This window comes from Brienomyrus brachyistius, chromosome 1, assembly GCF_023856365.1.
Source record: "Brienomyrus brachyistius isolate T26 chromosome 1, BBRACH_0.4, whole genome shotgun sequence".
NCBI lineage: Eukaryota > Metazoa > Chordata > Actinopteri > Osteoglossiformes > Mormyridae > Brienomyrus > Brienomyrus brachyistius.
In genome coordinates, this window is record NC_064533.1 from 47,580,060 (window position 1) to 47,597,619 (window position 17,560).

At 48.3% G+C, this 17,560-nt stretch overlaps 1 protein-coding gene across 5 annotated transcripts in view; it reads right to left on the reverse strand.

Annotated features, from left to right (window-relative positions):
• Nucleotides 1–1,031: 1,031 nt before the first annotated feature.
• Nucleotides 1,032–17,560, reverse strand: part of myo16 (myosin XVI) — an 83,928-nt gene continuing 67,399 nt past the window's right edge. For 2 of the 5 annotated variants that reach the window (XM_049019848.1, XM_049019843.1), the window contains exons 29-34: nt 16,746–16,842; nt 16,053–16,311; nt 14,456–14,766; nt 13,157–14,302; nt 10,878–11,012; nt 9,215–10,468 (exon numbers count right to left, since the gene is read on the reverse strand). In XM_049019848.1, coding sequence (XP_048875805.1) covers nt 10,200–10,468; nt 10,878–11,012; nt 13,157–14,302; nt 14,456–14,766; nt 16,053–16,311; nt 16,746–16,842 — 2,217 coding nt within the window. In that variant the 3' untranslated portion in view covers nt 9,215–10,199. Of the gene's footprint in view, nt 3,225–9,090; nt 9,189–9,213; nt 10,469–10,877; nt 11,013–13,156; nt 14,303–14,455; nt 14,767–16,052; nt 16,312–16,745; nt 16,843–17,560 lie in introns of those variants that run through there. The other 3 variants (XR_007398871.1, XM_049019833.1, XM_049019826.1) reach the window with 3 other exon arrangements.

Sequence of the window (17,560 nt, forward strand, 5' to 3'; positions counted from 1 at the left end):
CAAATAGATTTAAAAAACAGAGGGGGCTGGAGCCCCCCCCCCCCCCCATCCTGTGCTTTACAGCCAGAGCCAACACACAACCCCACCCCCTCCCCAAATCACGTCAAGCCAGTGCAGCTGAGGTCAAAGGTCACATGCACAGGATGCTACGTGTTCTGTGTGGAGCATGTGGGCGAATCGCAAAGGACAGCTGCACCCGGGGCAGGGGCACTGTGTACTCTCAACACAGCCGTTATGTAAGCGCCTTTTAAACGGAGCAGCAAGATGTTTACAGCTGCAGAGTGGCAACCCCTGACCTGCCCTGATAAAGCTGAGGAGACAGAAAAGACCATCAGCAATACAGCCAGCTGTGTAGTCTTACCCACACACACACACACACACAGTCGTGTAATCATTTGTGGGGACCGCTCATTCATTTCTATGGGGAAAATGCTAACGCTAACTATGTCAACTTTAACTCCCACCCAGCCCTAACCGTAACCATAAGTAACCAAGCAAAATACAAGAGCTTTTGCATTTTTAGTTTTTTCATTGCAGTCACGGACATTTATAGAATAGAGTTTTCCCATAAAAAAAAAATCCGGCGAACACACAGGCAGTGAGGCAGGTCCTCAGGGCGAAAAGGAAGACGATACTTCTTGCTCTTCAGCTGCAGATATGAGTTTGTGTGGGTATACAGCTGCACGTCACTAAAGCATCCCAGATGGACTTTATTTTATTCCTGGCCAGGTGGGATACGGTCTTTTCCTACGAATGTTTGATAGTTTACTAGACTAAATTCACTAAGTGAGACTACACACTGCGAGGCCTCCAGGAAAAGAACACCATTACATCACAGTATTTAGTATTTTATCAGAGGCCACAGGCTTCAATGCCCTGAGCAGGTGTCAGGGGCAACCTTCTCTACCACATGCTCCACTCGCTGGTCCAGGATCAGCGGTGTGAGTGAGAGGTGCTGCAGAGGAGTGCTACGGCACTCTCAGTATTCTGATTCCAGTCGACAGAGACGTACACACACAAACGGCACAGGCTTTGTGACAGAGTTGTGCTTTATTGCTGTACAGGTCTCTATAAAATTCTGGGAACGAGGTACATAATGAGACATTCCTTCTCTCACAAACACAGTTATATTATATGGAATTTAAAGGTCAGATTTACAAAATAGTAAAAAGATGAACCAAACACACTGTGCAGTGACGAGCACGGGGTCACCACGGTGAAGACGCACCCACCATCACCGCCATGGCGAAAATAAATACGTTGCCCAGGAGACATCAGCTTGAGAGAGGGGAGGGCACCATGAATACTATTCCTGGGGCCAGTCCGGCCCATGGCACAGCTTCTCCAACAGGGGGCAGCGGTGTTCGTTACACTTATGAAAAACTCAACGTGGATGATCTTACAAGGGTCTGGGAAAGCTCGTCATTGAAGCTCATGCATTTAAAAAGCTGCAGAGAGAAAGCTATATTTTAGCAAGGTCATCTATTTTTTTTTTTTCGGTTTTCAGCGAAATGATAAATATATTTAAAAAGCCACAATACCACAGGAGGGGCGGCCTTGAACTTGTGCTGTGTCCTCTGCCTTTACCCGACGATGTCACATTATCCTTCCCGAGTCTTAATCTTCATAATCAAACCGGGCTGATCCTAGTTCAGTGTACGGGATGTCAACCGACCGTCCTTCCATTACCCTGGGCCAGCAGTCCAGTTACACACAGCAGAATCTGTGTTTGTATCTGCAGTCCGCTCTGCATTAGTAAGCAAACATGGGGATCGCACTTGTCTTACATCGCAGGTGAGCGAGGTGCTTCGTAAAAGCATTGCGCGGCTGCACTGTTCGTTTCCATATCTCCACTTCTCTCTATCCACCGATAGCCGTAGTGAAACCTTGAGTCTAGCACTAAAATCGGATCGAGGAAAACCATTTAAAGGAATTCCCATCGTTAGCAAGAGACCACCGCACCAAGGCCCTGCACTCGGTGTCAGGGTGCTGGCTGTGTTTTCATACTGTTCAGTTCAGTGCTATTTCACCCAAACCTCTACGGTCAACACCCAGTATGCCATCCCATATTAATCGCCATTCACTAGGTAGCCATGGCACCCACATAAACATGGCCCCTTCTTTATTTGTGTGAGCTGCAGGCTTTCAGCCCTTCTCACCCTCATGGACAGAATTTTGATTTGGCCACAGGGTTTGATTTGTACATTTGCTCATCTCACATCTGCAGAAGCGCAGAGTGAGTGTGAAACTGAGAGCAGCAGCCTTGTGTGTGTGTGTGTGTGTGTGTGTGTATTTGTGCCATTTTCTCTTCAAGTCTCCGTGTTCTGTTTGCGTGGGATGTCCCTAACATCCAGTTACTGTTGGACACTTGTGAAGGATGATAATTGGCTTGCTTAGGGCATGAAAGAATCGGGGGTGGGGGCAGGTTGTCCTCACTTCAGATACGGGTAAGGTATGATGCGTCAGTACAGATTACCATGGACACCGGTCTGGTGACTAGTCTGCCTGATGCTAACAAACTCATTAAAGCTGGTCACTAAGATTTGGCTGACGCTGAAATGCGGTCACTAGTGCGTAACGGATCTGTGTCTGTGGATTTCCCTGAATACCCGACTCACGCTTCAGGATTAGAGAAAGCACCTGGAAAAACGAGGAGGATCGTTTCACCTGAAAAGTCAACGACAAGCCAGCGCGCCGAGGTCAGCACAGTGGTCTGAATGTAAACCGCGGAGACGTTAGTCCCCGATTTGTCACGCGAGAGCGACCAGCACCAGTGGGGTTCGGGTTTTGCCGGATGGCGCCCCCCCAGTGAGTCACAGGGAAACGAGAGTGTCTGCAGGACTGGAATTCCCCAGTCTACCCACCATATATCGCTGTTGCCCCAGAGAAATCAACCATCTGCCTCTAGGGGCAATAGGGATGCGTCCTGCTGCACTGGACCTGTCCCACTACCCCCGAGAAGTCGATTTCTGCTGGGAGGACAGGGAAGGGATGAAATGCGAAGAGCACAGTGCCAGAATCCGACAGGATGGCTATGGAAAAGCTTTCTTCACCGGAGAGGGGGCGCTGACGCGAGGTGGGGGCGTGGCCGAGGTCGCGGCGAGGTCGGACAGTGACCCCGCCCCGCGGAGGAAGCGACGCTCCTCACACAGCTTCCGGCGCCATGCCAGCAGCTCCTGCAGGGCGGCGTGCTCGTCCCGCAACATCTGCAGCTTCTGGATCACCTAGGAGCAGAGGGTCAGAGGTCAGGGGTCAGGGGTCAGGCAGAGGGCAAGGCACTGCACTCCTGTGCATCTCCCTGACCTTTTCCTTTTGTACTTCACACGTGTCGGCTGTTTGATTGTGCTCCTGTCCTATTTCTCTAATAATCTAAATCCGCCACTAAAACAGGTAGGATTTCACTTCTGCATAGTCTTGCACTTTCCTCTGTACATAGCTCCACTAACCTGCTCTGCTGTCTCTAATTTACTCCCAACCTCCCCGGAAGTAATCTGTATTGCTAACGGGGGGAGGGACGGACAGGTCTAATTAAATCATTTTAATAACTCCTCCATGCATCCCTTCATGTTTTATTCATGACATCAATTAAGCCAGGAAACGCATAACAAATCAATGGAGCCACATGAATGCAGTTCAGTACACAAAGACTGAAAGACACAGACCGATACACACCGACAAAGCCAGACAGACACAGACCAGAACACACTGACAGACACTGACCGACAGACACTGACAGTCACAGACTGACAGATGCAGACGATATACACTGACAGACACAGATTGAAGCAGACTGACAGACATAGATCAACACAGACTGATAGACACAGACGGACACACACTGACAGACACAGACGATATACCCTGACAGATACAGACCAAAACATACTGATAAACACTGTCTGACACTGACTAACAGACACAGACTGACAGACACTGAAAGACTGATATATACTTACAGATACAGACCAACACAGACTGACAGACGCAGACGATATATGATGTCAGACACAGACCGATACATACGGACAGTGTCAAACTGATGACCAGTGACATTGTGTCTTTCAGTGTTTCATGCTCTCCATGCCTGCACACGTACATGTGTGTTATATATTTTCCCCTCTGCTGCATCTCTTTTGTGTTATATTCTTACTTTTATCCTTCCCCATCACAAGCTGCCATTCGTGACCCCTCAGTTGGCTCTTTGCCCCCCGCCCCCATCTTTCTCCATGTCGCTCGGTCCTCTCCCCTACTCCAGCCTGGGAGGATCACCATTCCATGAACCGCCACCCGCTAACGAGCTTGGCAGTCTAGCGTTGCGATGTGCGTGATACGATCTGACAATCCATCAAACACACATGGGGCAGCTCCTTCCTGTCGGTGCCAGAGGCACCATTTCAGGTTGTGTTTTTTCGGCCCATTCGCCCGTAAAGCGCAGGCCTGTATGTGTTGGCATGTTCAACCTGTCCTGATCTGGCGCACATGCTCAGTCTGATCGCTCGTCTGTAAAGGAACACTGAGAGATGACCAGCTGTCCGTCAGACCTCGCTTGCCATCAGCCACGGAATCGATTAAAACGGAGCTCTGCTCTGATTAATCTTGTAGTAGTGGTGGGGGTGGGCGGTGGGGGCGGGCGGCTAGTATTGATGATGTATGTAGGGGACCCAGGAAATATGGAGTATGACAACAAGACACAAACGAATGAACCAAACTAGAGACTAAAATCACTGGCATGTTGGCAGAGTATTAGCGCAGCTACAGCTACATATGGGGAACAGGAGAAATGCAACACAAGTCTCTGCCGGTGTTAGTGGTCTCTAAAAATCTCTACATGTGATGAAGAAAATGCAGTTTGTCCATATTTCTGCGTGCAACAGCCTAGGAGGCCGTTTGATATCAGGATGGTAACTTAATAATTTGAATACAATGATCTATTTATTGGGAAGGATGAAAGAAGCCAAATTAAAGCCAAATTAAGCCCCACAAGGGCTTACATATCCTCTCCTGTCCCCCACGGTTCCTACGCCCTTGAATGTCAGACACAAAAGGTCAGTGCTGGAAAAATATGAATATGTCAAGAAAAATGATCAACAAAAATCAACCACGTTGCTATATTCAGCAAAAGGGGACAGACATTTCCTTTTTTTATAGGAGAAAGCAGAGTCAGACAGTCTGACCTGGGGGTTTAAAACAACAACATTCTTTTAACAGTCATAGCATCCAAACCTGCTGAGCCACAAGTGGGCAACTTAATAACAGTCTCACCTAAGGTGTTTCAGGCTTCTGGACAGAATCACATGCAGCGACGGTTCCAGATGATTCCATCCAGGTTGCATTACATAGCGAACGCATCTGTGCTTTATAATTAATTGAGCTCTGGCCAAGCCTATACGATATGTACATTTATTTGGCTCGATGTGCAATTCAAATGAGACTCATCTCCAGCTGTCGTGTCTAACCGCGCCAAGGCTTCAGCTTGATTGATATGACCTGTGTTCCAGCACAGTCCGCCGGTATCAGGTACACAGGCCAGAAAGCATTAAAGAATAATCTGTTTTTCGCCTGTGAAAAGGATCGCATGACTGTCACCCTGTTTGTAAAGCAGATGCCCACGAATAGGATGAAACTGCGGATGAGTTAATAAAACAAGACAAGCGGATCGTCCTTCTCGAGGGACCCTTCTGCTCTGTCACAGCCTGTAGCTGCACTTAAAGGTCAGGCAGAGAGTGATGTTAGCCCACTGTAACCATGTGGTTCCCATTTATGACTGACACACTTGATTACTGGGGACCCAGATGAACATAGACAGGCAATATATCCACCCCAGTAATCTAAAAACACACACACACACCTAACTGAGGCAGAACTGACTGGGGACTGAAGCTGCACACTTTCCCAGGAAAGACAATCAGGAAGTTAAATTAAGACTCAAGCCACCAGCTGTGGGAACCGATCAGATTCTTGTCTCCGGTATCAAAGGGTGCTGTCATCATTATGGTGGACCCATGTAAACCAAATGACATCCGCTGAACATAACTATATATCTAGTGATTGTTTTTGTCATATTGGGCCCTGCCACCTAGACATAGCATTAGCCTAGCACAGTGTTTGTTTCGATCTGTTGGGGGAAAATAGGATGAACAAAGCCTGCTTATAAAAAAACACTCAAACTCAAGATCTGATAGGAGAAACACTAACGAGTGCCTGATTTCAGTCATCAGGATCAGCTACGCGCCATTTACCACAACTTGTGTCCATTATGAAGGTGGGAGACACTGATTCTACGGTTATGAGCACCACCAACAGCTCTCTGAGCCATGAGATAATCGCAGGCCCCTTATTTTCTAGATCAGGTGGTACCGCCATTCAAATTTCAGACTCCGCAGTTCATTTGTTCCTGGAAGGATAAGAATTATACACAAAAGAATGAGCCCTATAGAAGTTCGACAATCTAGCCAGTCCAGTGTGGTTCACCTACTGTACTAGTCAGAAGGGAAGTGCTGGAATCTATCATCATCATTCGATTTTTGCATTAGGAATTTAACAGTCTCCTTTATTTCACCTTAACGAAACTGACTCTCGAGCTGTCACCATTACTCGATTAAACTCGGTTACTTGATTGTTAAAAAGCATCAATTAAAACATATTTTCAGATAACATTTATTATGTAAGTACCATGAGGAGGAGAATGATTTAGGCAAACATGGCTCTTGGAAATGAAACTGGGAGGAAAATGTCCATTTGATTTAATTTCAGTGGTGATCTTATGCAGTTAGTCACTGCAGAACCCTGCAGTTTCTTAGAACACATTGTTTCTCGTTCTGGTTAGGCCGAGTTGTTGCTTCAAATAGGTTCCAAGCATACTTCTAATATTCCAAGCATACTTCTAATGTTCCAAGCATACTTCTAATGTTCCAAGCATACTTCTAATGTTCCAAGCATACTTCTAATGTTCTCAAACAGCAGCAGAGACCTGCTGCGCCGTTTGACTGACACAGATTAAACATCCTAAGGCTACTGCTTTGCAATCATGGCTGACAGGAAGGAAGAGAAGCTTGAATATTTTTAAATGACAAAATAAATCACTTCTGATGAACATCCATCCATCTTCCAACCGCTGGGATTTCAGTGGGGCTGGAGCCTATTCCAGAACTGGGAATCGGACCCCTATTCCTAGGTGTGTGCAAGCAGTGAGTCACAGTGACTTTAAGAACAGTTACCTCTAAATCAATAAACCAGCACCAAACTAATACCTGACAGTTTTCTCAGTCCTGAACAGCTGATAAAATATTGACTGTGTGTGTGTGTGTGTGTGTGTGTACACACACTTGACATACATGAGAAGGTGTGGATACACACTGCTGTTTGTCCTGGGACCTTTAGGTACGATTATGCTGACCATCTTGTCCCATAGCAAGATCCTCATGCAGACTCCCCTGCATCACGGTCAAGGAGGTGAGCTCATTAAGCATGTGTATCACAGAGTCTACATGGGCATGATGTGTCTTGAGATTTACCACATGCACTGGGAATCCCTTGCCTCAGCTGGAGGTACCAGGCACAACAGCACGCTATACAGTACATACTGTAACACAGTCAGAGGAAATGGCATCTGGATATGAAGCCTCGTTGTTCACTAATGCACGCACACACACACACACACACACACAGACAGACAGACAGGTTTGTAATTATATATTTGTGGGGACTCTCCGTTCATTTCTATGGGGAAAACTCTAATCCCAACCCTAACCCCTACCCTGTCCTAACCTTGATTATAAGTAACCAAACAAAATACGAGATTTCTGGCATGTTTACTTTTTTGATTGCAGTCACAGATCGTTGTGGGGACCCAAAAAATGGTCCCCACAACGTAAAAAAAAAACAGGGTTTATTACACTGTGGGGGACATTTGGTCTTCACAAAGTAATATAAACCTAATACACACACATGCACGTGTCAGGTAAACATATCTTTATGGGGACCGCTCAGTCACGCACACACATACACACACACACACACGACACAGACAGTGGAAAACTTGAAAACGTCATCAAAATGAGAAAACGTCATCAAAACTAGCAAAGAGACTAACCATTTGATATTGAAACATGCTTTAAAAAAGTAATCTAGGCAAGCGATAAGCATGTACAGTAATGGAAGGATGGGTTGAATCCAACAGATGAGAAGAATAGGAATGAAATAACAATAAAACTGCAGCTGAAGTTTAGTTTGAGGACATGACAGGGTTCCGGAATGCGACGCCGTCATCAGCATGAGAAGTCAAAACACAATTTAGCCGAACGACTTTTTTCAGTGATCTTCAATACGTACTTCCCCATAGTCCAAATTATTTACTGAAGGAGTAATCCTGAGCATGTAGCCATCTATGAGGCTAAACTTTGCACACCGTTTAAGCTCTCTCTACTGAGAACTGCACTGTGCCTGATCCATTATAGAAAGGGTAACGGGTTTAATCTCCGCTATTGGGGGGGGGGCCTGTCCTTCAGCAACTTTGTACCAAAATGGAACCTGATTAAATGGAACCAGAATAAAAGCATTTAAATGAGGAAAGTAATGATGGCCTTATATTCATTCAGGAATATAGATCAATGCCATTTTCGCTGTATTTCAAATGCAGTTTAAGCTTACTTGTATAGTAATAGTATATTAATGACATGTGTGATATGAGCTATTAGATTTTGCTTAACAACTTGCCTTTTATACTTCTGCATGGATATTAGCTGTTTATCACTGGCTATATGCATGTTCTGTTATAATAGGATCCTTTATTTTCAATCCAGAAAATGCGAAATCGACCAACGATGAATACGGTTATCTCAGCTCAGGCAGAAATCAATTAGCCGCCCCCTCCGTGGGATCCTGCATCGCATCCATGGGCTTGTTTTTTGGCGATGAGGAAAATCCCGCATTTGTCACTGGCTTAAGGGGGTTTCCCTTGAGCTGTCTCTGCCTCACGTGGACGGAACGTCGCACACAGGCCCAAACATCAAACTGCAGTTTCCCGTAAGGATGGAACCAAGTCGACGTGCACATGGATTGCTGCAGAGATAAATGATATACCAGACTCACCCCCTCCCCAAACCTGGGGGGGGGTCACACCTGATCCCCCCCCCCACTTCTTAGAGAGCTGCTCCCGCGCCAAAGGGAGAGAAGTTGAGGTGACCCCTCTGGAAGCACAAGACAGGAAGACAAGGCATCTATCCTTAGTTGGAACTCGACACAGAAAGACATGGAAACCAGCTGTAGGTCGCGGCAGACAGCACAGGAACACACAGTTATACCCAGCAATGACAGTTCAGTATATTATGGTTATATAACTGTACAGCCTTTGGGAAATCTGCAAGGGCAGTGAGGCTGCATGAGCCACTGCAGCATGCACTGTCTGTCCCCGTTTCCTTATATATGTGGGCTTGCTGGGGACACGATTGGGGACACGATGAGTGACAGCAGCAGAGGAGCAGCCTGGCGGTGACTATAAGCAGACTGGTTGCAGTGCAGCACCACCATGCCGCAGGCATCCATCCTACTGAAAGATTCATGGGGAAACTTAATAATGAATGAAACCTTCCCTTTAAAGCACAGGGGAAGTGAGCTATACAGTCGCGGTACCGTCAGACAGGATAGATTCGGCGTCTCTATCCCCGCGTCCCTATTGTCGAAGTGCTCCTTTGGTCCATACGCCATCGTCTCAAGTGGCGGTGAAGTGGAAACTGGGTAGGAGCTACACTGTAACTAGATCGGTATGGAAGTGGGCGGCGACAAAGGAATCATGGGTAATGGAGGAACCAATAGGAGCATTACAGTGATCTATAAAACACTGCTTCTACAGAGAGAAGGATTTTTTTTTTATTAATTGGAGCCACAATTCTGGGATGGAACTGAGACACCTTTCCATGCAGGTTCATTCATCCCTCATGTGGTTTAGTCAATCTAACATGACGGGGGTTAGTTAATCTAACATGACGGAGGTTAGTTAATCTAACATGATGGAGGTTAGTTAAACTGATAAGCGCTTCCTCATCCATTAAAGTAATGAGATTACGGACTTATCAGCCAGACCTGGGGAAAAAAAGCTGATATCACTATTGAGGAAATGTAACTGCCTGGCCTGTACCAGCCTGCTAAATGTAATATTGTTTCTTCCGGATTAGGAGGACAGTACGGAACCCAGTGAGATCTCACACTGCTGTTGGCTTTTCCGGAATGTGTGGTGGCCATAAAATTAAGGCAAGAAGCATTTTGAAGCAGTTCCTGTTGCTGCAAAATGTAGGGGGCATAATGTACTGCAGAATGAGAGCCACTAAGCAGTGTGGTAAAAAAAAAGGTTCAGTATGGGTAGCAGGTTTCAGAAGCGTCTCCAAGAGGCAGGATGGGGTCCTCACCTGGCTGTGATGGCTGTCTCTGTGCCTGTGCAGGTTTGCCTTGCTGTGTGACTCCTCCAGGGACCCTACACAGACCACACAGACATGCAGGTTATCTTCCCTCTCTAAGGTCGTGGTCCGGGGTCACAGGGTTCCTCTCCTCTCTCTTCCTGTCTAAAATTTCCCTCTTGCCTAGCTGCCCCTCCCCCTCCTTTTTCCTTTTGAAGTGCTATAAAGCATGCCCGTGATTGCCATAGAAACATTCTTGCAAATTTAAGATCTGTGAACATGCCTCTTGGCTGCTGGCTGTCAGTCTTGAAAGAGGACCAAGGACATGGCAGTGAAGGTTAATGGTAATTTTACACGCACACACACAATCACTTAATCTGCCCACACTTCATCTCGGCACAGCAAGGCAGGGCTGAAGACAAAATGGGCCACTGAATATGAGACCTGCGTGAGTTTGGCGATGTGGAGAATCCCCAGAGCTCATACCGCTAGACAGCCGGTTGCCGTTCTCGATGGGAATGGGGGCAACGTGATTGTTTGCATTCTTGTCCTGGAGCTGTGGGGAGGGTGGGGTTGTGTCCACATCATCTCTGTCTTGGTCCGGCTGGTTGATGTTGAAACCTAAAGAACACCAAAACATTGGCTTTAATGTTGTGTACTTTTATCCAAAGCAATACACTTTCTTTTTTTGTGAATGCAATCCCTGTAACAATTAAGAGTTAAGGGCATTGCTTGAGGACCCAATAGTACAATGACTTTGCCAACCTCTGGGATTTGAACCAGCAACCTTCTGATGACTAATGCAGCATCCAGACACACTGGGCTACATACTGTCATTTTTGCCCTGGTCATTTACTACTCTTTTGTCCTAGGCTTGATAGACGAATATGCCAGCATGGACAAAGAGTACCATAGTCACAGATCAGGGCAATCACTTCTACTCAGAAAACACAAGGACAGCGACCAGCCACTGTGAGGGGTCTCTGAGTCCTGTTAGCTTCAATTGGAAAAGATATCAATAAGCGAAAATGTGGCGCAAATGTGGTAATTCAGCCCTAATTATGTGTGCCCCCATAATCACTGCCCAAGCAGCCCTGAAGCAGATGACAATGCCTGAGCTCTCTAGAGACTGAGGTTAAAAGGAAGTTGCACGGCTATTTCCTGTTGCTACCAATGCCCTTCGGAAGTCAGAGATCAAATGCTCCATTTATAAACAGCGGGGAGGGGCGACCTCGGTGCCGTAGCTGGAGAATCAGGGCGCGCTCCGAGCCGCCAGCATCTCATCCTCCGTCTCCCACTCATCTATTATTGATCCGGCGGTGGTAGCATCCTCTAAGCTTTCAAACAGAGCGAGAATGAAGAGCTGACAGATAGAATAACCCCCAGCAGTGTGAGGGGTGTCCTCGGTGTGGAATGGGAGACATCGGCATTTCAGACTGACCCTGCACAGTACACTAAAAGTGCAACTGACTTACAGTCTCACAAACAACCACCTAAAACCCACCCCCGTTACACTGCCCAAAAGTTATGTTGTTAAAACATAGCCAGAAGGCATCTGAAAATGAAGCGTGGATCACTATGTTGGGGCCACAAAGATACCCACCTACACAGTCAAACAACACTGGAATGAATGACTGGGGCGTGGTACCACATTGAGTCACATGACTAAGTCACCATTCAAGAAATTAACAAACAATTCCCTGAACATAAGCAACACAAGGATATTGATGAGAAGGAGTAGCGCACACAGATTCCCCAGGTAAAGAAGAGGACCAACGAGATAACAGCCCAAGAGAGAGAGAGCATTCCATGTTGGATTTCCCAGTGTTCTGCTATGATGCAGCACCTACACCGAAAGCAGACCAACCACAAAAAACAAATAAATAAAGCAACAGAATCACAAGCTGCGTTCTGGGTCAAACCCATTTGATTGTTGAAATGACTGGGTTTCGCTCATACTGAAGATCTGATGCTATCTTTAGTCAAACCAAGGCTGTGAAAGTGGCCAAACTTTGAAGTTTATATTTAAACATGACAGAAGCCCTACGGTTTTCAGAAGTTTCACAATGCGGAGTCAGGCAGACGCAGCTGTTACGATGGTTTTAACGACACTGAGATTTACTGCGAATGTTTGCATTTGCCACTCGGCAGTGACGAGTCTCTGGTCTCTTTATGGGGCACGAGGCCGAAACATGCGAGTGAAAGGACAATGACAGGACTTGTCCCTGCTGGAGCTCTTTTGACAGCGCTGACTGACAGTGAAAACACACTGCACATGTGGTGTATGGCACTGTACATGAGGTGTATGGCACTGTACATGAGGTGTATGGCACTGTACATGTGGTGTATGGCACTGTACATGAGGTGTATGGCACCGCCCAATTTCAGAATAACACAGAAGCGAAACATGCTTTCTTGAACGCAAATAAAAACTACAAAGGTAGTCTTGTGCAGCAGGTGACGGAATGTTCTGGACCGCGTGGTTCAGGGGGTGTGTGCAGGGGCGGGGTCACAGGGGCACTGGACCTAGCTGAGAACTGATTGGCCTATGGAGTGCCCCTTCCCCTGTCACTCACTGATTCAAAACAAACCATTGGTTAATGATGATATTGATCCCTCTGTATGAATTATAAGCTGTCTAATGCTTGCCACATAAAAAAAAAAAAAAAAAAGTCTTAAAAATGGCCCCTGTTGTAGTGTTCAGGGAGAGGTGTGGTACAGGGCCTAAGGGCGCGTGTGTGTGTGTGTAGTGGAGTTTCACTGACCCAGCTCGCGGATCTTCTTGCCCGCGGCAGACTTGCGCAGCAGACTGCGGCCTGAGCTGAAGAGTGTGGTGAGCTCATCCAGCGGGCTGCTTAGGGGTCTCACGCCCACGGGGTTGAACAGCAGCGGAGAGGATGAGCAGGAGTGGGCCCGTCGTGGCTCTGGCCAGCCCGTCTTCACCGGGGAGTGGGGAGGTTTCCCGGAGCCGGGGGGGGCTTCGGCTGAGGCGTGTACACTTTTGTGGGAGACCCGGAAGTAGTCAGTGGTTGCCACGGATGCAGCACGGGTCAGGTGTGGCCCGACTGTCTCGGGGGGGAAGGGGAAGTGGGAGGGGGTCCTATATGATGGCATGAAAGGAGGTGGCGGGGGTGGGGGTGGCGTCAGCGGAGGCGTAGACTTGTCAGGCACAAAGACTGATAGGCTGGGGGTCGAATCAGCTCTCTGCCGGGGGTACTGGGGGGAGAGGGGCCCGCCTGCTTCGCCCTGGCCCCCGTAACCTAGGCCTGGCTCCATCACCGGAAGTTTCTTCACCTCCAGTGGCGTCAGGGGCGACTCGTCCGAGGCAGGTGAACAGGTGACCGGAGATGGTGGAAAAACCAACAAGGGGGGGCGATGGGGCAGCAGGTTAGGGAAGGGAGGGGGGATGTCGCAGGGGCCATCCTTGCCAGGTGGGCAACCCCCCGGGCCAGGGGAGATGCAGAGCTCTGCTGGCATCAGCCTTTTACCCTCAAGAGGATGGGGAGGGTTGGATCCTTCAAGCTTAACTAGCAGAGCGTCCGACTGAGGCGCCCCTTCCTCGGGCAGGAAGTACTTCATCTCCTCATAGACTGCCTCACCCTGCTCGGGGCTCTCCACCTCAACCAGGCTTGTGTTGCCGGGGTGGCCCACCATCTCCATGTAGACGTCATCCTCCTGGGAACGGTAGAGGCTGAGGACGCTGCCGCGGGGCCCGTCGGCAGACGCCACTCGCTGGATGGGCCCGAGGCAGTGTCCCCCACGGCAGGACAGCTTGACCTCCATGGGCCGGGTGGCAGAGATCTCCTCGTAGGAGCCTGTGAGCTTGGTGTAAGGGCTCCGCTTGGGTTTTGGGGGTGGGATCTTCTTCATGGTGCTGTAGTCGTCACTATGTGGCCGTGGCTTTGACAGAGCTACAGAGAGACAGAGGAACACAGCAGAAAATGTCAGACTTACTCAGACTGCAGGTCCTGGGGGAAATGGTGACACCAGAGCAGAAGCTCTTGAACAAGTAAGCAGGTAAACAGAAGCTTAGAGGTCAGTGGAGACCTCCAGCAGGAACTGACCATCAGCTTCGGCGTCCTTCGCTGCCATGGAGAGACAGGCGCTGACGGCTTCGTAGGAGGCACTCAGGCGTGTGTTGGGATCCCTTTTCGGCTTGGGGGGAGGCTGTTTCCGTGGCGACGACAGACAGCCCCCGACCCCTCCTTCTTCAGTGCCGGCTAGCAGCTGGGAGGGGTGTTTGACCAACAGGCCGGTGGAAAGTACCAAGTCCGTGGTCAGGGGGGAGGACATGGAGCTGGAGCGGAAATGCTTGAGAGGACGGTCCACCACACAGACGCTGCCATCTGTGACCTTCCCCGCCTTTTCCGGGGCCCTGCTCAAATGAAACGTGCACGTGCATCTTTCGAAACAGAAACTATCAATGTGCTCGTGTCTCAACTCCACAGGTAACATTTAGCAAATGACTTTGAACCAAATCGTGAATGACGCAAACATCTTACTTAAAATATTAATTGTTTAATCAAAGTCATTCCTTGGATCTCCCCGAGATTTAATCTCATTCTCTTTATCTAGTACCACCATCTGTTGTTATGGGGGTGGGGTCAAAGCAAAGATCTTCAGCAGCTGAAGAAAACTGATCTAACATCCAATCATGCCCCTCAGACCCTGACAGACCAATGACATGCTTATTACTGCTGCGCTGTGATTGACATCCCTCTCCTATACCCCAATCAGGGCCTTCCTATCCTGGGGGCAGAATGAGCAGAGCTAACAGATGTCCCACCTAGACGGGGGACAGGATAGGGTTAAACTCCGTGGGTAATTCGTCTTTTCACCCCAGTGTGCAATTATGTTCCCAAAAGCCGACCAGCTCACAGCTGTCCCGTCCGGAGCGGCGCTACCACTAATTAGCATGTTTTAAATAGACCAAACAATAAAAGGACGACATGCATTATCTGCAGCATGCAGATGACGCGCCTCCTAGTTTAATCCTCGATGCGGGATAGTGAGGAGCTGTCTCTTTGGCAGGGCCAAACATGGGCTTTGTGTGTAAACACTGAGAAATAGGGACGGACACAGGACTGCGCCAAGCGGCACGCCGATGGGCTCGGGACACACATGTGGCTTTGTGAGGTGGGGGGTAAGCAGAGAAAACACCCCAAGGAGGTACAGAGTGATGCTTTCACCAGGAGACACTGACATGGCAGAAAAAGCATCCTGAGGGCAGCGGACAGGAGAATGACAGTCCAGGAGCTGCCCTTGGGCCATGAGTGTTTCCCTGACTGTGAAAGGTGCTGCAATCAGATAAACATGTCTAACCAAATGTCCTAACCCTCCCAAAACAGGACATCCGGTCAATTATTGAGAGAATGAGCTGCATTGCCATTAATGATGTACAAACACACCGCAGTCCTGCCGTGGGAAGACTTTATTTTCCATGTGGCATGTAATGTTAGCTGTATACTGTGTTAATGCACAACTCTTTTACTGGCTGATTGCAGCACCAGGCAGTGAAACCTGCAAACATGATATTGTGTCCTAGGGTCCAGGCTGAGGCAGATGCCCTCAGTGACCATTTATTTGAGAGCCCCTCCCCTATACAAACACACACTATGGGCTCCACCACTCCAGCCGCCCCCTCACTCTGGGTCCGCTCACCTCTTGGGTGGCTCCTCCTCCCTCCCCAGTGGCTCCGGCCTCTCGGGCAAGTGGGCGGAGCTAAGGTGTCCGCGCCGATGGTCATTGTGACGGGCAATATCAGAGGCGTTCTGGATGACCAGGCTGTGATAGGCTTGTAGGCCCAGGTCCTCAACACCCTGCAGAAAGTTCTCCACCTCGCCTATCTGATGCTCCCGCTGCTGCTGCCGGGCTCGAACCATGAGTCGAAGATGTCTCCTGCCCAACCAGCCCCGCACCACTGCAGCAAACACACATCGCATGTATAAAGTCATTCCTGCCTTCAGCCATTAGACCCTACAATGTCATTCTTAGGCACTTTCACAGAACAGTTCTTCCGCTGTGCAACCCAATCTGACATACTATGCACTTCATGTTTCCCTGACATTCTTTGAATAGTCACTATTTATTGCTGCCTGTTATTTATTATTATTGCCTATTATTGTCTAAATGCCTTTGTACTGACTAACATTGTGTATTGTGCATCTATAAACACAGAGACCCCATAACACATGGACACATACTCACTCCTAAATACAAATATGCAAATTAATATTGCAACACATCTACTTTCTCCAGTGATGTACCACTGGTGTTGAATGGGTTTCCCCAAAACGGCCAGAAGCTTCCCATTAGTGACCTTGCATAAAATAATCATTTCGAAGGTGACCGCACCTTTCTGACAGATGATGACCTTTCTGTTGAGCTGATGGCAGCGGTCGTTGAGATGGTCAGCCTGCCAGTACCTCAGGAACACTTTGGTGTGACCCATCTGGAGGAGTCATGCAGGGAGAGAGCAGTTTAAGTGAGAAGGACGACGGCAACATGTGAACATGCATTAATGCCGTGGTTATGGGGCACAAAAGCCCTATTGACCTTGGAATCAATCTACTGTCTCCAAAGTGTTCAAGCCAAAAAGACCAATTTATTATGTTTTACCGAAATTGGGTAATATTGTTATTATCTATAATCCAAATAAATCTTTCTCGGCAAAGGCTTGCATTTCTGTAGCCTCTCTCCTCGTTCCCTTCGCTTTCCACCTTAATCTGGATTATCTTATTCACTCCGTCATACTGGCAGCAGATTAGTTGAAAGCTAAAGCCCGAATTATGCTACAGGACCTTTCAATTCTCAATAATCCTTTTGGAGAGGTTGGGTGAGGGGGCAGTGCTTTGACAGAGGGGGAGTGGCTGTTGACCCAGCGGGGGATTAAGGGTCTAGAGTTGAGGAAAAGTTATCCTCACAGCGGGGCTCTGATGTTCGAAACTGCTTTCCCTTCCACTGCTAGCTTCCCTGCTGGAGGTGAGACATATGGCTTGGAAGTTCTCCTTATTAGTGAAGCAGCTGCTATGTGTTCAGGCATCAGGCAGGTGGGCGAGTGGGGGGGGTCACTGATTTGGAGTCTGATACACATGCAACTATGGCAGGAGCTTGGGGGTGTCAGTAAGACCGGTAAAGCATGCTTTCAGCACCGAAAGGCGCTTCTGTTA